Source organism: Oncorhynchus keta, chromosome 6, assembly GCF_023373465.1.
Source record: "Oncorhynchus keta strain PuntledgeMale-10-30-2019 chromosome 6, Oket_V2, whole genome shotgun sequence".
Lineage (NCBI taxonomy): Eukaryota > Metazoa > Chordata > Actinopteri > Salmoniformes > Salmonidae > Oncorhynchus > Oncorhynchus keta.
Genome location: NC_068426.1, coordinates 19952045 through 19971626, shown reverse-complemented (window position 1 = coordinate 19971626; position 19582 = coordinate 19952045). Strand labels below are relative to the sequence as shown.

General features: G+C 43.6%; 1 protein-coding gene across 4 annotated transcripts; it reads right to left on the bottom strand.

The window, feature by feature from the left end:
* Nucleotides 1–224: 224 nt before the first annotated feature.
* On the bottom strand, nucleotides 225–18716 carry LOC118385189 (oxysterol-binding protein 2-like). 4 transcript variants are annotated; one of them, XM_052521083.1, is made up of 15 exons: nucleotides 18048–18191; nucleotides 16966–17092; nucleotides 15891–16746; nucleotides 7763–8013; nucleotides 7334–7502; nucleotides 6899–7022; nucleotides 6570–6639; nucleotides 5986–6120; nucleotides 5640–5885; nucleotides 5407–5527; nucleotides 5153–5256; nucleotides 3376–3471; nucleotides 3109–3293; nucleotides 2691–2911; nucleotides 225–2529 (listed from the first exon to the last, which is right to left on the bottom strand). In XM_052521083.1, exons 3-15 carry the CDS (start codon nucleotides 16210–16212, stop codon nucleotides 2387–2389), a joined length of 2187 nt encoding a protein of 728 aa, XP_052377043.1. In that variant the 5' UTR covers nucleotides 16213–16746; nucleotides 16966–17092; nucleotides 18048–18191; the 3' UTR covers nucleotides 225–2386. The 4 variants fall into 4 exon arrangements, with proteins under 4 accessions (XP_052377043.1, XP_035628001.1, XP_035628004.1 ...); XM_035772108.2 differs by lacking the exon at nucleotides 16966–17092 and having other exon boundaries at nucleotides 15891–16096; nucleotides 18048–18716; XM_035772111.2 differs by lacking the exon at nucleotides 16966–17092 and having other exon boundaries at nucleotides 15891–16175; nucleotides 18048–18197.
* Nucleotides 18717–19582: the final 866 nt, after the last annotated feature.

Below are 19582 nucleotides of genomic sequence, written 5' to 3'. Positions count from 1 at the left end.
AAATTCAAGCCCGATGTCAGAATGAAGCTTTTTTTAAACTTTAAGTGAACATGGCATGACATCAGCAATATAAAAATGTAGGCTATAGTGGCACCTGCTGGATGTAAGTGCAACTACAGCAACATTAAAAACAGAAAAAATATTTTTCATTCTCAGGTTGAGGTCAGTTGAAGATGAACATTTATCATGATTACAAATCTGGCAAGCCAATAAAGTGCACATAATTAGATTGAATTGCTTTTATTGAGTGGTACCTTGAATACATGTGTGCTCAAGATAACGTCAAACGAGTAATGTGGAGTGTGCAGCCCCATCAGACCGGCTAGCCCAGATCAGACCGACTGTCCCAGGGGAAATCTCCAAGTCTTCAACTTGTCTAATTTATTTTTCATCTATGTCTTGAGTTGAGAACTGCATGACACCAAAGCTGGTTACTACATTATAGACCATCTCTGATAACACTGTGGATGTTTACAAAGACCACATTGAGACAATTTGTTTGTTCAAGCAAAAAAAGTCAATTTTCGAAGACCTAGGGCACAAGAGGTGAATTCACACAATGTTCTTCTGCGAGTGAAGTCTAGAAACGACTATTGAGGCTAATGCCTAATTAATACTAGGCAGCAGTGCATGAGCACATTAAACCATGCATTAGCTACAAGTGGTGCCACAACACTGGTCTGAGTTCATTGATGGTGCATGTTTAAATGCCTGCAGTCAAACACAAAGATGTGTAATAATTGGAGTACACACCTCCTTTGCACTGTGCAACTCGACATTACACATCCTATAGTATAATTCAGACGATTTCTTAATATTTAAAAAAATATATAAGACATTGAAACATTTCATTGCACAGGGTGGAATCATTTGTTAAGATTTAACATTTTGTCTGTTCATAATGCACCCTCATCAACATTTGAGAAATCAAGACATTAGAACACAATCAATATCGTTTACGAATGATCATAATCGTCGGTAGCTTCTTACATACTCAAAATTCCCCTACAGTTTTTGGTCTGTACTAATCGCTCATGGAAAGACGCATGTAACATAACTGGTAAAGACTTTAGTTCTTGGTTTCTGAGATGAGGTCTGTACAGATCAAAAGTATTCAGTGATATCAGCGTCCACTACATGGGTGTTTTCATGCACTGCAGAAATACAAATCTGGGGAGTGCCTAGCTGTTGCAACGGAAGGAAACACTGGCACTGCACAATGTTACATATAGATATGCATAGTTACATATAGATATGCATAGTTACATATAGATATGCATAGTTACATATAGATATGTAAAGTATTCAAAACATTAAGAACACCAGCTCTTTCCATGACACGGCATCCAGGTGAAAGCTTTGATCCCTTATTGCTGTCACCTAAAAAAGATCTGCTTCAAATCAGTGTAGCTGGAAGAGAGGAGACAGGTTAAAGGAGGATTTTCAAGCCTTGAGACACGGTTTGTGTATGTGTGCCATTCAGAGGGTGATTATGCAAGACAAAATATGTAAGCATCTTTGAACAGGGTATGGTAGTAGGTGCCAGTCACACCGGTTTGCGTGTGTCAAGAACTGCAAAGCTGCTGGGTTTTTCATGCTTAACAGTTTCCTGTGTGTATCAAGAATGGTCCACCACCCAAAGGACATACAGCCAACTTGACTCAACTGTGGGAAGCATTGGAATCAACATGAGCCAGCATCCCTGTGGAACGCTTGACACATTGTAGTCCATGCCCCAACGAATTGACGCTGTTCTGAGGGCAGCAGGTGGTGCAACTCAATATTAGGAAGGTGTTCCTAATGTTTTGTACCCTTGGTATATATTGGCGATAGTTGCTCAGACTGGAACAGGACATCCTAGAACCAAAACACAACCTCTTTCACTTTCCCCCCTTTCCTCCCTACTTATCCATTCAATTGTCCCAATATTATTCTATAATATTATACACTTACGGTAGCTATTACCTTATTACCAGATCAATGGGGCACCAGGCACCACTAGACATACCACCTCAAATAAATATGGGTTTCCATGCAATAGGTCTATTTTGTAACTCTTAATCAAAATATCTCAAATAGGTTGTCTCTCTAACTTACTCTGTTGCGCCACGCACACACACACACACACACACACACACACACACACACACACACACACACACACACACACACACACGAAACACACTGGTCAGTGATGGGGACAGAGAATGTTCTTGAAGTTTGGCATGGAGGGCTCCGTCTTTCTGGAACACACACAAATACACACACATGGACAAAGAGTTGGCCACGTGTCAATGTGTTTGCAGCATGTGGACCCCTCCCTCTGCTTGTCCATCAGTCCCTCAGCTCTGCCCTCCAGTGATGTCACAGTCCCAGGGGTGTAGCCTTAGAAGATCTCAGGGCATTGGCTCCAGTCCTGTTTGTCTTTGGCCTCCCAGTATCCACCCCTGTACACGTAAGTGCTCTCCCCCGTTGAATCATCTGTCCTCCTCTCAAACCACAGTGGCTGGAAGCCCTCGATGTCTTGGCCTAAGGAGTCAGAGACACAAACATACACATATGTAACTCAATATGGGTAACATCTTGCTGACATACACTGTATTGCAATTGTCACACCTTTGCTTCCTAGTTTCTATACTATAATCTCTCTTGAGATGTCCTTTATCAAGTCCTTCCACTACCCTCCTCACCTTCTTCCAGGACCTGTGTTGCTTGTGCCTCCCTCTTCCTCCTTTCCAGCCTTTGTCGTTCCTCCAGACGCTGTTTGTGGGCGTTGGCCTCGTCCCAAAGCCCCGCCTCCATCAGCCGTTGATCGGGCCTCAGGCGGCTGTCAGTCGGAGCCACGCCCTCCTCAGGCTCGTTCAGTGTCAGGGCCAGGGAGGAGAAGAAGTGCATGTTCTCAGAATTTTCCCTGGGGAGTGGAGAGAAAACACTGAGGTGAAACAGATAGATAGGATGGACAGAGAGGGAGAGGGCGAGGAGCGACGGGTAGTGATGTGGGAGTAAGAAGTGTCGCAAGGATGCAAGAGGAGAGGAATCGACATGGTTGTATAAATAGGTTTACGTGCTTAAGGCTGACTTGATAATATGCAGGCAGACTGATCTTACGGGAGAGTGTATTTCTTCCACAGCACTTTGGGCTGGAGGGTCTGATAGAGGGTCTTCTGTTTGCCCTCTGACCCTCCACATCCCCGGCTACTCTCCACTATCTTGGCGCTCTCCATCTTGTCGTCCCAGGTACCAGACATAATGTGATGAGCCGTGCCCTCGCTATCTGCTACCACACCTGTCACCTGGAGTCACAACATCAGAGGGAGGGAGGAGACATTGAGGATGTGGGAAGGACTGCCTCTGTTTCTAAAACCATAGATTTACCTTGCGTGAGAGGTCTCTGGAGAAATAACTGTAAGGGACAAACTTGAGGTGGCAGGTGTCCTTGGTCCTGTGGTTGACTATTTCAATGTCCCCAGACTACAAAGAGAAAAACACAGGCTATTTATCCCATGCCACAGGCTGATGATTCTCCTGGTGGAAATTAGCTTGAGCATTATCGACACACGGTCAACAATATTATTACAAAATACTTCTGGTTTATCAATGTTAGCAATATATCATAATCATTACTATTGGTGTCATTAATCATGAGGGACAATGTTGAGAGTGAGGACAGCAAAGCAGGACAGGGAGGGATGAATAGATGGGAAAAAACAGATTGGATTGTGTTTTTGGCAAACATGGAGACCTGATGATTCATGCAGACATAATGAGAGAGAGCAGAGTGAGGCAGATTCTCTACAACACCACCCACCACAGGAGGCTGCTGAGGGGAGGACAGCTCATAATTATGTCCGGAATCAAACACATGGAAATCATGTCGTTGTCTCTGCCTGGCCGGTTCCCCTCTCTCCACTGGGATGATTTTCCTCTAACCCTATTACAGGGGCTGAGTCACTGGCTTACTGGTGCTCTTCCATGCCGTCCCTAGGAGGGGTGCGTCACTTGAGTGGGTTGAGTCACTGACGTGATCTTCCTGTCTGGGTTGGTGCTCCCCCTTGGGTTGTGCCGTGGCAGAGATCCTTGTGGGCTATACTCAGCCTTGTCTCAGGATGGTAAATTGGTGGTTGAAGATATCCCTCTAGTGGTGTGGGGGCTGTGCTTTGGCAAAGTGGGTGGGGTTATATCCTTCCTGTTTGGCCCTGTCCGGGGGTATCATCGGATGGGGCCACAGTGTCTCAGCCTCCAGAATTAATGCTGAAGTAGTTTGTGTCGGAGGGCTAGGGCCAGTCTGTTATATCTGGAGTATTTCTACTGTGTTATCCAGTGCCGTGTGTGAATTTAAGTATGCTCTCTCTAATTTTCTCTCTTTCTTGCTTTCTCTCTCTATCGGAGGACCTGAGCCCGAGGACCATGCTTCAGGACTACCTGGCCTGATGACTCATTGCTGTCCCCAGTCCACCTGGCCCTACTGCTGTCCAGTTTCAACTGTTCTGCCTGCGGCTATGGAACCCAGACCTGTTCACCGGACGTGCTACCTGTCCCAGACCTGCTGTGTTCAACTCTCTCGAGACAGCAGGTGCGTTAGAGATACTCTGAATGATCGGCTATGATCGGCCACCGTGCTTCTAGACCTGCATTGCTTGTTGTTTGGGGTTTTAGGCTGGGTTTCTGTACAGCACTTTGAGACATCAGCTGATGTAAGAAGGGCTTTATAAATACATTTGATTTGATTTGTTTGATGTATTCGATACCATTCCACCCCAGTCATTACTGTGACCCCGTCCTCCTCAATGAAGCTGCCTCAACCTCCTGTGCCGCACTTCATTTGATCACTCTTTTGTTGCTGAAAATTGTCATGCGCCGCAGGAAATGCAGAACAACTTTGTGTTTTACATACATTCACTGAAGACCCACAGTTACATTAAGAGTATTGCACTTTTCATGCAGCCTACTTTTGGCCAGCCAATAGCCCAACCACCAATCAAGCACCATTAAGGACTAAATGTTCAAATCCTGTTGCTGCAGGATTACATAGCTGTGACAATATAGGTATTTTTTCCCCTTCATTTTTCATCCTACATCTGTATATAAACACTAGGGACAAACGGACTGTATACAAATATACAAACACACATTAAATATGTGAGACACTCACCTGGTCAATCCACAGTTTGCCCACTATGATGTTGTGCACTGTGGAGGTGACTTTTCCCCACACATAGTGATTCCCACTGGAGTGGAACTGCAGGTGGATGCAGCCTAGAGAGAAAGATAATTCAAATAAACAACGTCATACAAAATGTCTAATTAATATGGATTTGAAATAGCTATGTGACATGATTCTGTATATGTAACCAGTATTTAGTGCATATTGGAGGACAATGTACATACTGGGTATGCACGGCTCACCTAATGGCATTACAGAGATGTATTTCCCTCTGAACTTGCTGTCGATAGTAATCTCCTGCCACAGGGTCCAGCCTCGTTGTGACGTCACATGGTGGGCGGCGGCTGGGGGGTGGTGACTGACCTGAGAGAGCAGGAGGAGGAGGGTGACATTGTCAGTAGTGCGTGGGTCATTCTGTTTGTCTCTGTGCATCTTAGACATGCTTCAGAGAGAGAGCGTGCTCGTTGTGTCTGACCTGTTCGCAGATGGAGCGGTAGCCGAAGTCATCCAGCCGGTCCAGCTCGTAGGTCTCCCCCAGCAGGGGGTTGAAGGGCTTGGCAGTGCGGTGGATGGTGGTGGAGTAGGAGGACACAGAGAAGGCTGCCACCAGGCACATCTGCTCCAGGGACGATTCGCAGCGAGACGCCCGGTCCAGCAGGTCACTGTACTCTAGATCCTCAGTTAGACGCTGCAGCATCGACAGGGGCTCGTTGAAGTTTACCTGAGGTCACAATTGCAGGCAGACACACATTGGAGTTGCGTCCTGCGTTTAATACACAAACACTAGTAAAGACCGTATAATCACTTCTCGTTTCTCTTACAGGCATGGGAATCTTGGACAGCTCCTTGCCGATGCAGTTCTTCATGATGCTCCACAGGTTAAGGGAGTAGTTGGGTTTGTTTGGGATGCGGCTCCGTCTAACTCTACGCAGCTGGACGTTGTTGGAGCCAGAGTCCTGAGGAACACATGCATGGTCAACCACAGTTAATCAGGTAAGCAGAGGTATTACAGGATAGACCTCAACAAATATTATTTCACCCTAAAGTATTGTATCATACAATCCCTGAGGCAGGGTTCCCCAACTGGTGTCCCACAGGCACTTTTATTTGGCCCCCCAAGTTTTCAGGGAAAAAACACGTATTCCCACACATAATAGAGACACATGTGACCGTATACAAATGTAAGCAAGGTTTAAATTTAATAGGTTTTAATTTACAGTTAATTTACAGTAATACAAATAATTTGTAATTAGGTTCCGGCCCCCCGACCATATACTCATTAAAACAAATTGGCCCGCAGCTGAATCTAGTTGATGATCCCTGCCCTAAGGTAAGATAACCTTGCCTATGAATTACTAAACCTCTGTATGTAAAGAGGTGGTAAAGCTTAAGACTGCAGACTCACATTCTCATTGTGGCTCCATTCACTATTGGGTAATCCTCCACCCATGATACTCTGGTCACTGCCGGAGCGTCTGAAACACAAACACACTACAACTACCATATACACAAAACACAGTCAAATGAATTCATTATACATTTTAAAGCCTAATGAATTATGCTAGCATCGTCATATTACATAGCTATATGAATGAACTCTACTTGGCCCCATGATCAGTAGAGATCAGGTCAGTGACCCGGACTGGTTCTGAATCCGATGCAACACATGTAATAACTCATGTTTCAACAGCAAGCTTCCTTCATCAGGGTTTCATCCCAGTGACCCTGACTGACCTGTGCTGGGTGTGGTCAGAGGCAGTCACTGTGATGAAGGCAGGGGAGTCCTCCATGGCATCAAAGAACTCTGTGTCTTCATTCTCATCACTGGCGTCACCCTCCTGCGTTCTCTCACCTCCGTCTGCCAGGTACACAGGATAATTACAGTTTGAGTTAGGGTGTTTTGTTTGTGTAGATCTTATTTCTCAAACCGGAGTGCATTTATGCTACAATAAATGAAATTCTGAAAGATAAACCAGCGACATCCCACTATGAATGCAGTGCCAGGGATGACCAGAGGAGGGACAGTTACTTGTGAGATTCCAATCCATACCAAGCAATAAACTGCAAACTACCTTCACGGTAGGAGCTTAAACCATTGAGTGTTTTCTAATCTTAATCAAATATGAGAGAACAGACTGGTGTGTGTGTGTGTGTGTGCGCACCTCTGACCTGGGTGTGTGCTGGGAGCCTCTCTCCAGGCCCTCTCCAGGCTGTTGTGCTGCTTGGCTAGCTGTTCAATAGTCTCCTCCAGGTGGTGGCGCTGTTCTCTCTCATACTGCAGGGCTCTCTGCCACCTCCGGCTGTGTGTCTCTGCTACGTCCAGGAAGTCCCTACAGGCCTGAGACCATACAGAGGAGAAGGCAGCCACAGAGGTGACAGTATATCAATGACACCTCTAAAGTTAGAGCATAGGTACAACACACAGTCCAATATAATAAACACTCCTATTGATCATGGCATTAAGAGTTCTTATTGTTGTATTGATCAAAGCAGTAGGATGACTACTAGCATTGGTTATACTGAGAAATCGATTGAAGTAGCCAGTAGGTGCTGTACTGAAATGTTGGCAAAGTGTTAGCAAAGTGAGTCGGTCCTCACATTGATCATAGCATTGGAGGTGATGCGGAAGAGTGTGGCACGCTCGTTGACAGTCTTGAGTTTGTCGGTGCCGTCAGTGGCCGTGCGCAGGTCCTCGAGCTCGCTGAGGGATCGCTGCAGGGCGGCGCCGTGCTTGCCGATTAGCTCGTTGCAGGTGCTCAGGTCGTCCAGCTTACTGGCAAGGGTCTTCAGAGCCCCCTGGGTCAGGGCTCGGTCAGGCTGGGGCACTGGGGCCTCGTCTCCAGAGTCATCTGTACAGACAGAGGGTGGTAGGGATGGTTAGAGGGAGCAGCACTGAATTTGTTCCATTCATTCAGGCATTTGCTTACAAAGCCATATTCATAAAATAGCATTGACTCTATAAATCTGCAAGTGGAGAAGACATGATGACTGATTTGAAGGGCGGAATGTGTTCTTTCCTTTCGTGCCCTCGGACGGTCATACAGTTTCCATTATGGACGAGAAGATGAGGTAGAGATACTGTAGACATTTATAGTTGTGATGCAGGCAGAGATAAAATAACTTATCACTGACAAAGAGATATGGAAACAAAGATGGAGAGATTCTACAGAGATGTGAAGTTATGGGAATAGATTGAGAGTGTGAGACGGAAAGAGAGATCAACCGTTGTGACCCCCCCGACAGGTAGCTATGAATTACATTTCTATGGTCGCTGTGGAAACACAGGTCCAAGCAATTGGAGGACTGAGTTATTTTTAGCAGTGGAGGGAGAAAAACGACGACGCACTTCACTTCCCTCCGCTCCTCGCCCGTGTTGGTACCATCAGTCACAGGCAGCAAGAGGAAATAAATCGACCAGTACCAGCAGAGGCAGACATATTCCTGGGGTGCAATCATTATGTGGATTTTAATGAGCTCAGAGAGAGAGGACAGGCAGAACGGACAGACAAGTCTCTCAGTGAGAGCAGCAGTGTTACAGACATCTCAGAGCAGCAGGAGCCTGGTGTCTGAGACACCCTCCACGGTCGCCTAGATCTCCACAACTCTGCCATCTGCATCCTACAACAACAAAGTCCTCTGGAGTCCTACCCTGTAGACTAGATTGTTGACACCTCATAACTTGAATCCTACTGTTCACTGGTAGTCTAGGACATTGGACAAGATGGAACGCTAGAGAAAACAACATTGTAAGACCCTTACACTTTACATGGTGCCAGAGGCATCAAAAAGCCCCAAATCAGAACAACTCAAATTATAAACAACCCTTGCTGTCTAGAAATAAAAGCTAGGCTACTCATCTCCATATCGACAGAACTTTGCCAAACTCAAACACTACTGTAGCGTGAATCCAGTGGTTGTAAGTAAATGTCAGAATAAACCATGTAAATATCACAAATACCTACAATAGATCCTACCGTAAAAACACAGATCTGGGCCAAATCCATCAGCTTCTGCATTTGCCTGCTTCATGTGACATGCATGCATATATAAGCTACCATCTCCCAGGCAGGTTGTCTGACTCAAGGCCAGTGTCAGGCAGAGCATCCTTGGATCGCCAGACAACAGTGAATGACTCCCATGCTGTTATTAGAGAAAAAACAAAATAATGGAAAGTGGATTTATGCGCTCTCAGGGGAAGATTAAAATGAGAGTGAAAACTCCTTCAGACATCTGCAGTGGTCTGATGAAACATATACAACACATGGGGAGAGAGACAGATAAGAGCACCCAGGAGAGATCTCTCTCTCTCTCTCCTCTGACAGCTGCTCTACCAGTGCACAATTGTTTTAGCATAGTCACCAAACCTGTGACTCTGAATAGAAGCACACCCATCCTAGGAAATGTCTGTGATAATGTAGCCTAAATGCACGGTGACAATGTAGTCTAAATGGATTGTGATAATGTAGTCTAAATTAACTGTGAGTAATATCTGCTACACAGTAGAAGGAGATGAGGAGGGCTGCATGGCATGTCTGTGCGATCGTTAAGTACACATCATCATCTGTCATGTGTGGGAGTCAGAGGAAAACATGTCAGCAGATAATTGATAGAGATGGCCATGACTCATACATCTGAATGACTCATGTGTGACAGTGATCCGCCCCTACAGGTGATGGAGAGGGAACCCCACAATGGGGATGGGCAAAGGAAAGATGCCAGGAGAAGGAGTAAGGAAAGAGGAGAGACAGGTGGTGTGAGCTACTGTAAGGTGTTACGAGTGGACACTTAGTGCCTTCAGAAAGTATTCCCACCCCTTCACTTTACCAAATGTTGTTGTGTTACAGCCTCAATTTCAAATGGATTCAATTGAGACTCTGTATCACTGATCTACACACAATACCCCATAATGTTATTAATTAGGCTTTGGATGGTGTATCAACGCACCCAGTCAGGCGTCCTTCCTAACTCAGTTTCAGGAGAAGAAGGAAACTGCTCAGGGATTTCACCATTAGGCCAATGGTAATTTTAAAACAGTTACAGAGTTTAGTGGTCGTGATGAGGAAACTGAAGATGGATCAACAACATTGTAGTTACTCCACAATACTAACCTAATTGACAGAGTGAAAAGAAGGACGCCTGGGGTCTCCATATTTTCAAGCATAGTGGTGGCTGCATCATGTTATGCGTATGCTTGTAATCATTAAGGACTGGGGAGTTTGTCAGGATGAAAAAAGAAACAGAATGGAGCTAAGCATGGGCAAAATCCTAGAGGAAAACCTGATTTAGTATGTTTTCCACCAGACACTGGGAGATTAATTCACCTTTCAGCAGGACAATAACCTAAAACACAAGGCCAAATCTACACTGGAGTTGCTTACCAAGAAGGCAGTGAATGTTCCTGAGTGGCAGAGTTATAGGTCTGACTTAAATTTACTCAGTGCTGTAAAGTACTTAAGTAAAAATACTTCAAAAAGTACTACTTAAATAGTTTTTGGGGGTATCTGTACTTTACTATTTATGACAACTTTCTAAAGACAATTATTTACTTTTTACTCCATATATTATCCCTGACACCCAAAAGTACATTTTTAAGACTTAGCAGGACATGAAAATGGTCCAATTCACACACTTATCATGAGAACATCCCTGGTTATCTCTACTGGCTCGGATCTTGCGGACTCACTAAACACAAATGCTTCATTTGTAAATGACGTCTGAGTTAGAGGTCAACCGAGTATGATTTTTCAACGCCGATACCGATTATTGGACGACCAAAAAAAAGCCGATACCGATTAATTATATATATATATATATATATATATATATATATATATATATACTGTATATATAATAACAATTACAACAACACTGAATGAACACTTATTTTAACTTAATATAATACATTAATAAAATCAATTTAGTCTCAAATAAATAATGAAACATGTTCAATTTGGTTTAAATAATGCAAAAACACAGTGTTGGAGAAGAAAGTAAAAGTCCAATATGTGCCATGTAAAAAAAGGTCATGTTTAAGTTCCTTGCTCAGAACATGAGAACATATGAAAGCTGGTAGTTCATTTTAACATGAGTCTTCAATATTCCCAGGTAAGAAGTTTTAGGTTGTAGTTATTATAGGACTATTTCTCTCTATACCATTTGTAGTTCATATACCTTTGAATATTGGATGTTCTAATAGGTACTTTAGTATTGCCAACCTAATCTTGGGAGATGATAGGCTTGAAGTCATAAACAGCTCAATGCTTGAAGCACAGCGAAGAGCTGCTGGCAAATGCACGAAAGTGCTATTTGAATGAATACTTACGAGCCTGCTGCTGCCTGCCACCGCTCAGTCAGACTGCTCTATCAAATCATAGACTAAATTATAATATAATAACACACAGAAATACGAGCCTTAGGTCACTAATGTGGTCAAATCCGTAAACTATCATTTCGAAAACAAAACGTTTATTCTTTCAGTGAAATACAGAACCGTTCCGTATTTTATCTATCAGGTGACATCCATAAGTCTAAATATTGCTGTTACATTGCACAACCTTCAATGTTATGTCATAATTATGTAAAATTCTGGAAAATTAATTATGGTCTTTGTTAGGAAGAAATGGTCTTCACACAGTTCGCAACGAGCCAGGCGGCCCAAACTGCTGCATTTACCCCGACTCTGCTTGTACAGAACGGAAGAAAAGTGACGATTTCCCGAGTTAAAAGACATTCATGTTAGCAGGCAATATTAACTAAATATGCAGGTTTAAAAATATATACTTGTGTATTGACTTTAAGAAAGGCATTGATGTTTATGGTTAGGTACACATTGGTGCAACGACAGTGCTTTTTTCGTGAATGCTCTTGTTAAATCACCCGTTTGGCAAAGTACGCTGTGATTCAATGACAAATGAATAGGCACCGCTTCAATTATATGCAACGCAGGACAAGCTAGATGAACTAGTAATATCATCAACCATGTGTAGTTAACTTGATTATGTTAAGAATGATTGTTTTTATATAAGATAAGTTTAATGCTAGCAAGCGCCTTACTCCTTGTTGCACTCGCATAACAGGTAGTTAGCCTGCCACACAGTCTCCTCGTTTCGTGCAATGTAATCGGTCATAATTGGTGTCCAAAAATTACGATTACTCGTACGGGCTCGAGAGAGACGAAGGTCGAAAGCCATGCGTCCTCCGAAACACAACCCAACCAAGCCGCACTGCTTCTTAACACAGCGCACATCCAAGCCCGGAAGCCAGCCACACCAATGTGTCGGAGGAAACACCGTGCCCCTAGCGACCTGGTCAGCGTGCACTGCACCCGGTCCGCCACAGGAGTCGCTAGTGCGCGATGAGACAAGGATATCCCTACCGGCTAAACCCTCCCTAACTCGGGACGACGCTAGGCCAATTGTGCGTCGCCCCATGGACCTCCCGGTCGTGGCTGGCTGCGACAGAGCCTGGGCTCGAACCCAGAGTCTCTGGTGGCACAGCTAGCACTGCCTTAGACCACTGCGCCACCCTGGAGGCCGAAATTGGCCCTAATTAAATCGGCCATTCCGATTAATCGGTCGACCTATAGTCTGAGCGTTGGAGTGTGACCCTGGCTATCCATAAATACATTTTAAAAAATAGAATAGTTTGGTTTGCTTAATATAAGACATTTGAAATGATTTATACTTATAGTATAGTTTAGCAATTACTTTTACTTTTGATACTTAAGTATATTTAAATCCAAATACTTGTATATTACTTACTGAAGTAGTATTTTACTGGGTGACTTTCACTTTTACTTGAGTCATTTTCTTATAAGGCATCTTTACTTTTACTCAAGTATGACAATTCTGTACTTTTTCCACCACTGAATCTAATTGAAAATATATGGCAAGACCTGAAAATGGTAGTGTAGCAATGATCAACAACCAATTCGACAGAGCTTGAAGAAATCTGAAAATAATAATCCAGGTGTGGAAAGAGACTTACCCTAAAAGACCCTAAAAGAAGGTGCTTCTACAAAGTATTGATTCAGCAGTGTGAATACTTATGTAAATTACACATCTGTATTTAATTTTCAATAGATAAATCAAGGGGTATGAATACTTTCTGAAGGCACTGTAAATCAAGGGGTATGAATACTTTATATTGATGGGTTGGCGGGACTTTTAAACATCTTACCAAAATTATGACCAGGTCGGTTGGCGGAAATAAAAGTACAGGCTTTGTTGCCGGCAATACCTTTCAGATATAAAGGAAAGTCGGCAAAAATCTGGCGGCATGTTAAAGTTGCCAGCAAAACGTCTTGCTCTGCTGCAATCATCTAAGACAACTGGTGTGTCCATCTATCATCATCTAGAATCTAATTAGTGAAGACCTCTGTTATAATCATCAGATCACACACACACACACCTTCAGTAAACACCAATCGGATTAACTTCCCCTGGTACAAAACAATACCACAACAACAATAACAGCTCCTAAATATGGGGGCAACTCTTCAACGGTGCCCAATCTCAGTGACCAGGGAATTAAAGCAGAGATCATGAGGCTAATACCCAATTAAAATCCACAGCTCTGCAAGAGGAATGATCTTTACTATTATTGCACCACAAGTGTCCATTGTCCTATATTACTGAAGTTTCAGCAGTTTCTGGGCCATGGGCGAATGGAGAATCATCTAAATGGGTTCAGATCCTACAAATGCTGTTCAGTTACTTAGCGTAGCTTCATTCACTACATCTGTTTGGCCGCATTGACCATAGCCACTTGCCAGGTTGTTATTGTAAATAAGAATATTTTCTCAACTGACTTCCCTGACTCACCAGGATGTAATAATTTGTTCTGAACTGACCCATTAAATAAAGGTTAAGTAAACAAACAGATGACTTTAAAGTTTAAACCCATGTCCATAAACACGAGCATACACAGACAAACCCTTCAGAGGCTAAGAGTACTGTGGAATGAAGCAGAGGCACAACCCCTCTCCTATGAATGAATGCAGATCCCTGAGAAAATCAGTCATAAATCCAATCTGTAGAAAAACGTGCATTACATGTATTACCACCATCTGTCATATCTAGGTCAGTTCAAATCAGTAAGGAGCTAAAGATAGATCTCTGACTGAGCATTGCCTCAAAGAGAAGCGGACACATTAAAGATGCCAAATAACATGTAATAATCAGGTACTCACATTTGTTCCAGTGTGCAGCTGATAAATGAAGTCTACCCCACTGACTGTCAAAGTGAATTACCATGAGGACACAGTACCACACAGGGAATGAATCCACTCACAAATACACACACCAACCCCTCCACTATAGCTAAATTGACAATTATTTCCTCAATATAGTTATTGCAGGTAATAAATACTTACAGAGGAAAACTCATTAGGAGGCTGCACTGAATCTCTTTCTCTACAGTGCAGATAGAGAGAAAATAGTCTTAATGGAAATATGAAGCATCTCTCTCTCCCCATAGCAGTGGGAGGAGGAGTATAAATGCTGGAAGGTCACTTCATTCAACTCCGGCTGTCGTCATACTCAAAAAGGGAGGGGTATGGAGAGAAAGAGAGAGCAAGTGTGTGAGGGAAGATAGAAATTAGATGTAGAGCAGAGAGAGAAGAGAAAGAGATGTCATTACAAGCTGTGCCCTTGCACCATCCTTCGCAGTCACCCTCTTTTCCACAAGCTCACTAAGTGCATATCAGAGAACTGGACTTAAACCAGCAATCGGTGGAGACAGCTCAAAACTACAGTTCAATCAAGAAAATGAATTCTCAAGGACACCAGAGCAGTGCCCACTCTTAGCAATGCAATTAGCAAAAAAGCCACACGATAGCTTGTTGAAATGACTGATAAGTGACAGTCTCCATTGGAGGTTTTTAATGGAACAGAACCAACCACCACAACAATTATATTCAAATTTTGCATTATACGGCAGGGTAGCCTAGTGGGTCGGCAGGGTAGCCTAGTGGGTCGGCAGGGTAGCCTAGTGGGGCGGCAGGGTAGCCTAGTGGGGCGGCAGGGTAGCCTAGTGGGGCGGCAGGGTAGCCTAGTGGGGCGGCAAGGTAGCCTAGTGGGGCGGCAGGGTAGCCTAGTGGTTGGTTAGAGCGTTGGAGTAGTAACTGAAAGGTTGCAAGTTCGAATCCCTGAGCTGACACAGTACAAATCTGTTGTTCTGCCCCTGAACAAGGCAGTTAACCCACTGTTCCTAGGCCGTCATTGAAAATAAGAATTTGTTCTTAACTGACTTGCCTAGTTAAATAAAGCTAAAATAAAAAATTTAGAAAACAGGAACACTTGTCCCAAACGGTCAACATTTATTGAGCAAGCCACCTTGTGGTTGATTGCATGAATGACGCTGGTAACCTTGACACGGAACGCTATATTATAAGATTTGTTTACCTCGGGTGCCTAACCTTAAATTCCAAAACCAGAACCTGCAGTTAATGTCCCAATATACATTTTCACCTCCAATGAGACAAGGTAAAGGGTAGGTAAAAGGTCAAATATCCTAGTCTCAATACTTCGGCATAACTTTTTCATAATGTAAATTCTAATTCCTTTCAAAAGGATCCCAAATCACTGTGTCATGTACAGCAGTAAAGCCACAAATCATACAGTTTTGTCATAATTTATTTTGAATGTAAGCTAAACATTCTTCACCCACTCTACCATTTAAAAACATCCCAATCCACTCAAACATATAATTTTCCACTGTCTCTCACCTGATTGGTGCATCATGTGACTGGCGTTGGCCTTAGCCTGTTGGAGGGCAGAGACCCAGCGCTGACTCTCCCCATCTGAGGTGGCCTTCAGGTGGTAGCTCCGCCCTCCGCTGGTTAGCACCAGGTGGCACGCGTCACCCACTTCAATGTGTGCCGTGGTCAGGGAGATGGTGCCACGGCAAGTGTGGGCCATCTCTGCCTGAGTCCTAATGCACAGAGACGCACACACACCAACACACGTACACACACAGAGACAAGGGAAGAGTCTGCTGACTAAATCTAGTTCTACAGACAGAAATGTCACAACACGGCACACACACATGCACACCACACAAATCCAGCCACACACACATGCAATTATTTATATTTCATAAGAGTACAGTATCTCATGGTTTGTTACACCTGCACCTACTTGAGCATAGCCGATGTGAGTGCTTGGCAGTGTATTTGTGTGTGCATGTCAGTGCAATGTGCATGCGTTGGTTATGCCAGGGCATTTAACTCTTTATTCTGTGCTGGTACTCAAGAGTTCAGTGACATAAACACACATGGCAGAGCAGTCATGCATTCCCATCAAACACTGTAGGGCAGCCGGGGAAAGTGGTGATGTCCAAGTGTGTCTACACACACCTCTGACAAATACCTCACAATGAGTGCCTAACAGTCTGGCTGACAGCCCTCTTAACTGGTTTTAGGGAACTGTGAAGGTCGTTACTGAATTAGAGGACCACACGTTCTAAAAGCATCAGATAAAACATGTCAGACATCTTATACATCATAAAGAAATGTAACGACCTAGGTGGGTCTCGTAGGTTGCTACATAGATATGCAGTGTCATACGCGCTGACAGTCATTCCTGTAAAATAACCCCCCACCCACAAGAGAAAAGCTCTTCCAATGTGAATCTCACCTAAAATATTATTCAAAGCTTCATCTATAACAATTATCTACATGAAATGTGCAAATGTCATCATATATGCAACCATAAATATAGACTCATTGGTCAGTTTATTAGTTACACCATCCTGTTCACAAAAATGTGAACAGTATGGCTAGAATGGGCAAAACGAGTGACCTAAGCGACAGAGCGTGGTATGATCGTCGGTGCCATGCGCGCTGATTCCAGTATCTCAGAAACGGCCGCTGTGCTTTTCACGCACGGCAGTGTGCGACAAACAAACGTCATCCAGTCAGCGGCAGTCCTGTGGGCGAAAACAGCTGTTGAGAAAGAATTGCAAGAATTGTGCAAGCTAACAGGCTGGCCACAAACATGCAAATAACGGCGCAGTACAACACTGGTGTGCAGAACGGCATCTCGGAACACACAACTCGTCGGTCCTTATCATGGATGGGTTATTGGCGCAGATGACCACACCAAGTTCCACTCCTATCAGCTAAAAACAAGAAGACGTGGCTCCAGTGGGCATGTGATCACCAACATTGGACAATTGAGGAGTGGAAAAACATTGCCTGGTCCGACGAATCCCGGTCCCTACTGCCTCATGCTGATGGTAGAGTCAGGATTTGGAATCAGCAGCATGAGTCGATGGCACCATCCTGCCTAGTGTCAACAGTACAGGTTGGTGGCAGTGGTGTAATGGTGTGGGGGAGTCCCTTGATACCAATTGAGCAAAGTTTGAACGTCACAGTGCACCTGAACATTGCCTCCATAACGGCCTGAATTATTCGGGGCTAAGGGGGGTCCGACCAAGTACTAGATGGGTGTACCTAATAAACTGTCCACTGAGTGTATATTCATTCATTTAGAGTCTGATACATTTTTTTAAAAATGCTTTTGCCTAATTGTCTCCCACACATTCTGCATTTATGCCCAGTCAATGACTGACTAGAGAAATGCCTTACTGTGGGATGATGCTCATCATGGCATGCTATTCTCAATTGCCAAATATCTTAACAGACTTGTTTTGGTGATTAATATTGGTCCAACTACAGCAGTTCTAAAGTCACCTGTTAATGTTGCTGCATTTATATTAATTATGCACGCCAAGCAGTCTATAGACTGTCAACTACATGATTCATCTGAAATTACAGTCACTATGGGATTGGTTCTAAACTGCACTTGACTTTGCTTGCATTAACGCAGCTAGCTATCTAACTAGCTTTCTAACGGTAGCATAGCTAGCTGCTAGCAATTACCTGTAATATGACAGAAGGCCGTTGCTAAGGACAAACCACCGGCGTTGGTAGCCCTTCAAGTAGTTAGTCCATTTATACAGCCAGCCTTTGTAGGTGTCAGACCCCACAGGTTGCCCCCCTGAAGAAGTAGGGGAAGAAAGCAAACTCTTCCCCGGTTCACTCATTTGCACCAGTGTCAGCGGTAGATGGAGTCAAAAGAATCAACACTGCAAAGGAATCAACACTGAGCTGCTAACGTTAGCAGGCTACTAGCTAGCGCTGGAGGGATGATACTGCTCGCTAGCTTGCCTATGAACGACCGCGACACCGTACCCATGAAGTAACGCCGAAGAGGTAACCCACTGTAGTTATTTACTAGTAGTTCAGCTCGACGGAGTGGGGCTACCACGGCAATGAAAGCCGTGTTTAGCTCGCTTGATTCTCCCGAGCCGAGCGTTCAGCACTGATCCTGGTGCGAATAGGGAAAGAAACATGTATGGCGTAGATGCTCGGCCAAGTCCAACACTGGTTTATGACAAAGACTGTCTATTATATTGACAAGATATTCGAGTAACCGCTTAAGCAAAGGAAATACATGTCCTCAAAGATGGGAGGAAGCGAGATCAGTCTGCGGTCCAAACACGTTATTTTTTACCCCTCAAACCTCACCACTTTCCCTCCGGGAATTCCCGTCGAAACCGGATGCAGTTTAATTGCCATTTTAAGTGGAGGTCCAATTCACGAACGTTACCCCCAAAGTGTCTGGTCTATATCTTAACATTAATAAATGTGAACTCATAGCTGTCAAATATTGTGTGACACCTTCATATTACGGTATTCCAGTAAAAGAAGAACTTACATATTTAGGCATAACCATTAGAAAGGATCAGAAGTCTAGAGGCTTACTAAATTATTAACCCTCTTATTAAAAAAACAGAAGAAGCTAAATCAAGGGCTACAGAGGGACTTATCTTTAAAAGGTAGAGAGTCCTAATAACCAAGGTTGAAGGTATCTCTCGACAAACATATGGTGCTCTATCTTTATATCTTCACAGTAAAATAAGCAAGGAGATTGACCAGATGCTTTTCAACTTTCTTTGGAGAAACCGTACCCATTACATTAGGAAAACTTGTAATGAACACTTGAGAATGGTGGACTGAATTTTCTGGACTTTACTACTTTAAATAATACTTTTAAGATCAATTGGATAAAACAATTCCTAAGAAGACCCACTTCTATCTGGAATGTTATTCCTCATCATGTCTTCTCTACTTTTGGTGGCCTTAACTTCATGTTGTTTTTCAATTATAATATTGACAAAGTTCCAGTGAAACTTTCTGCTTTTCATCGGTAGGTTTTCTTATCATGGTCCTTAATTTATAAACACAATTTTTCTCCACACAGATATTATATATGGAATAATCGGGATATATTGTATAAAAATACTTCTTTGTTTTTAGAATATTGGTTCCAAAATAATATCCTATTGGTGAGCCAACTGGTAAATGCAGAGGGTCTTTTACTCAGTTATAAGGAATTCTTATCACTTTACAAG

Excerpts from the sequence above, each read along its gene's own strand:
- LOC118385189 (XM_035772108.2), bottom strand. The coding sequence starts at position 18,211 with ATGAGTGAACCGGGGAAGAGTTTGCTTTCTTCCCCTACTTCTTCAGGG. Across the intron at positions 5,886-5,985 it reads TGTCCAAGATTCCCATGCCT|GTAAACTTCAACGAGCCCCT; the intron begins GTAAGAGAAACG and ends TTGTGACCTCAG. Across the intron at positions 2,530-2,690 it reads AACACAGGTCCTGGAAGAAG|GCCAAGACATCGAGGGCTTC; the intron begins GTGAGGAGGGTA and ends CTGACTCCTTAG.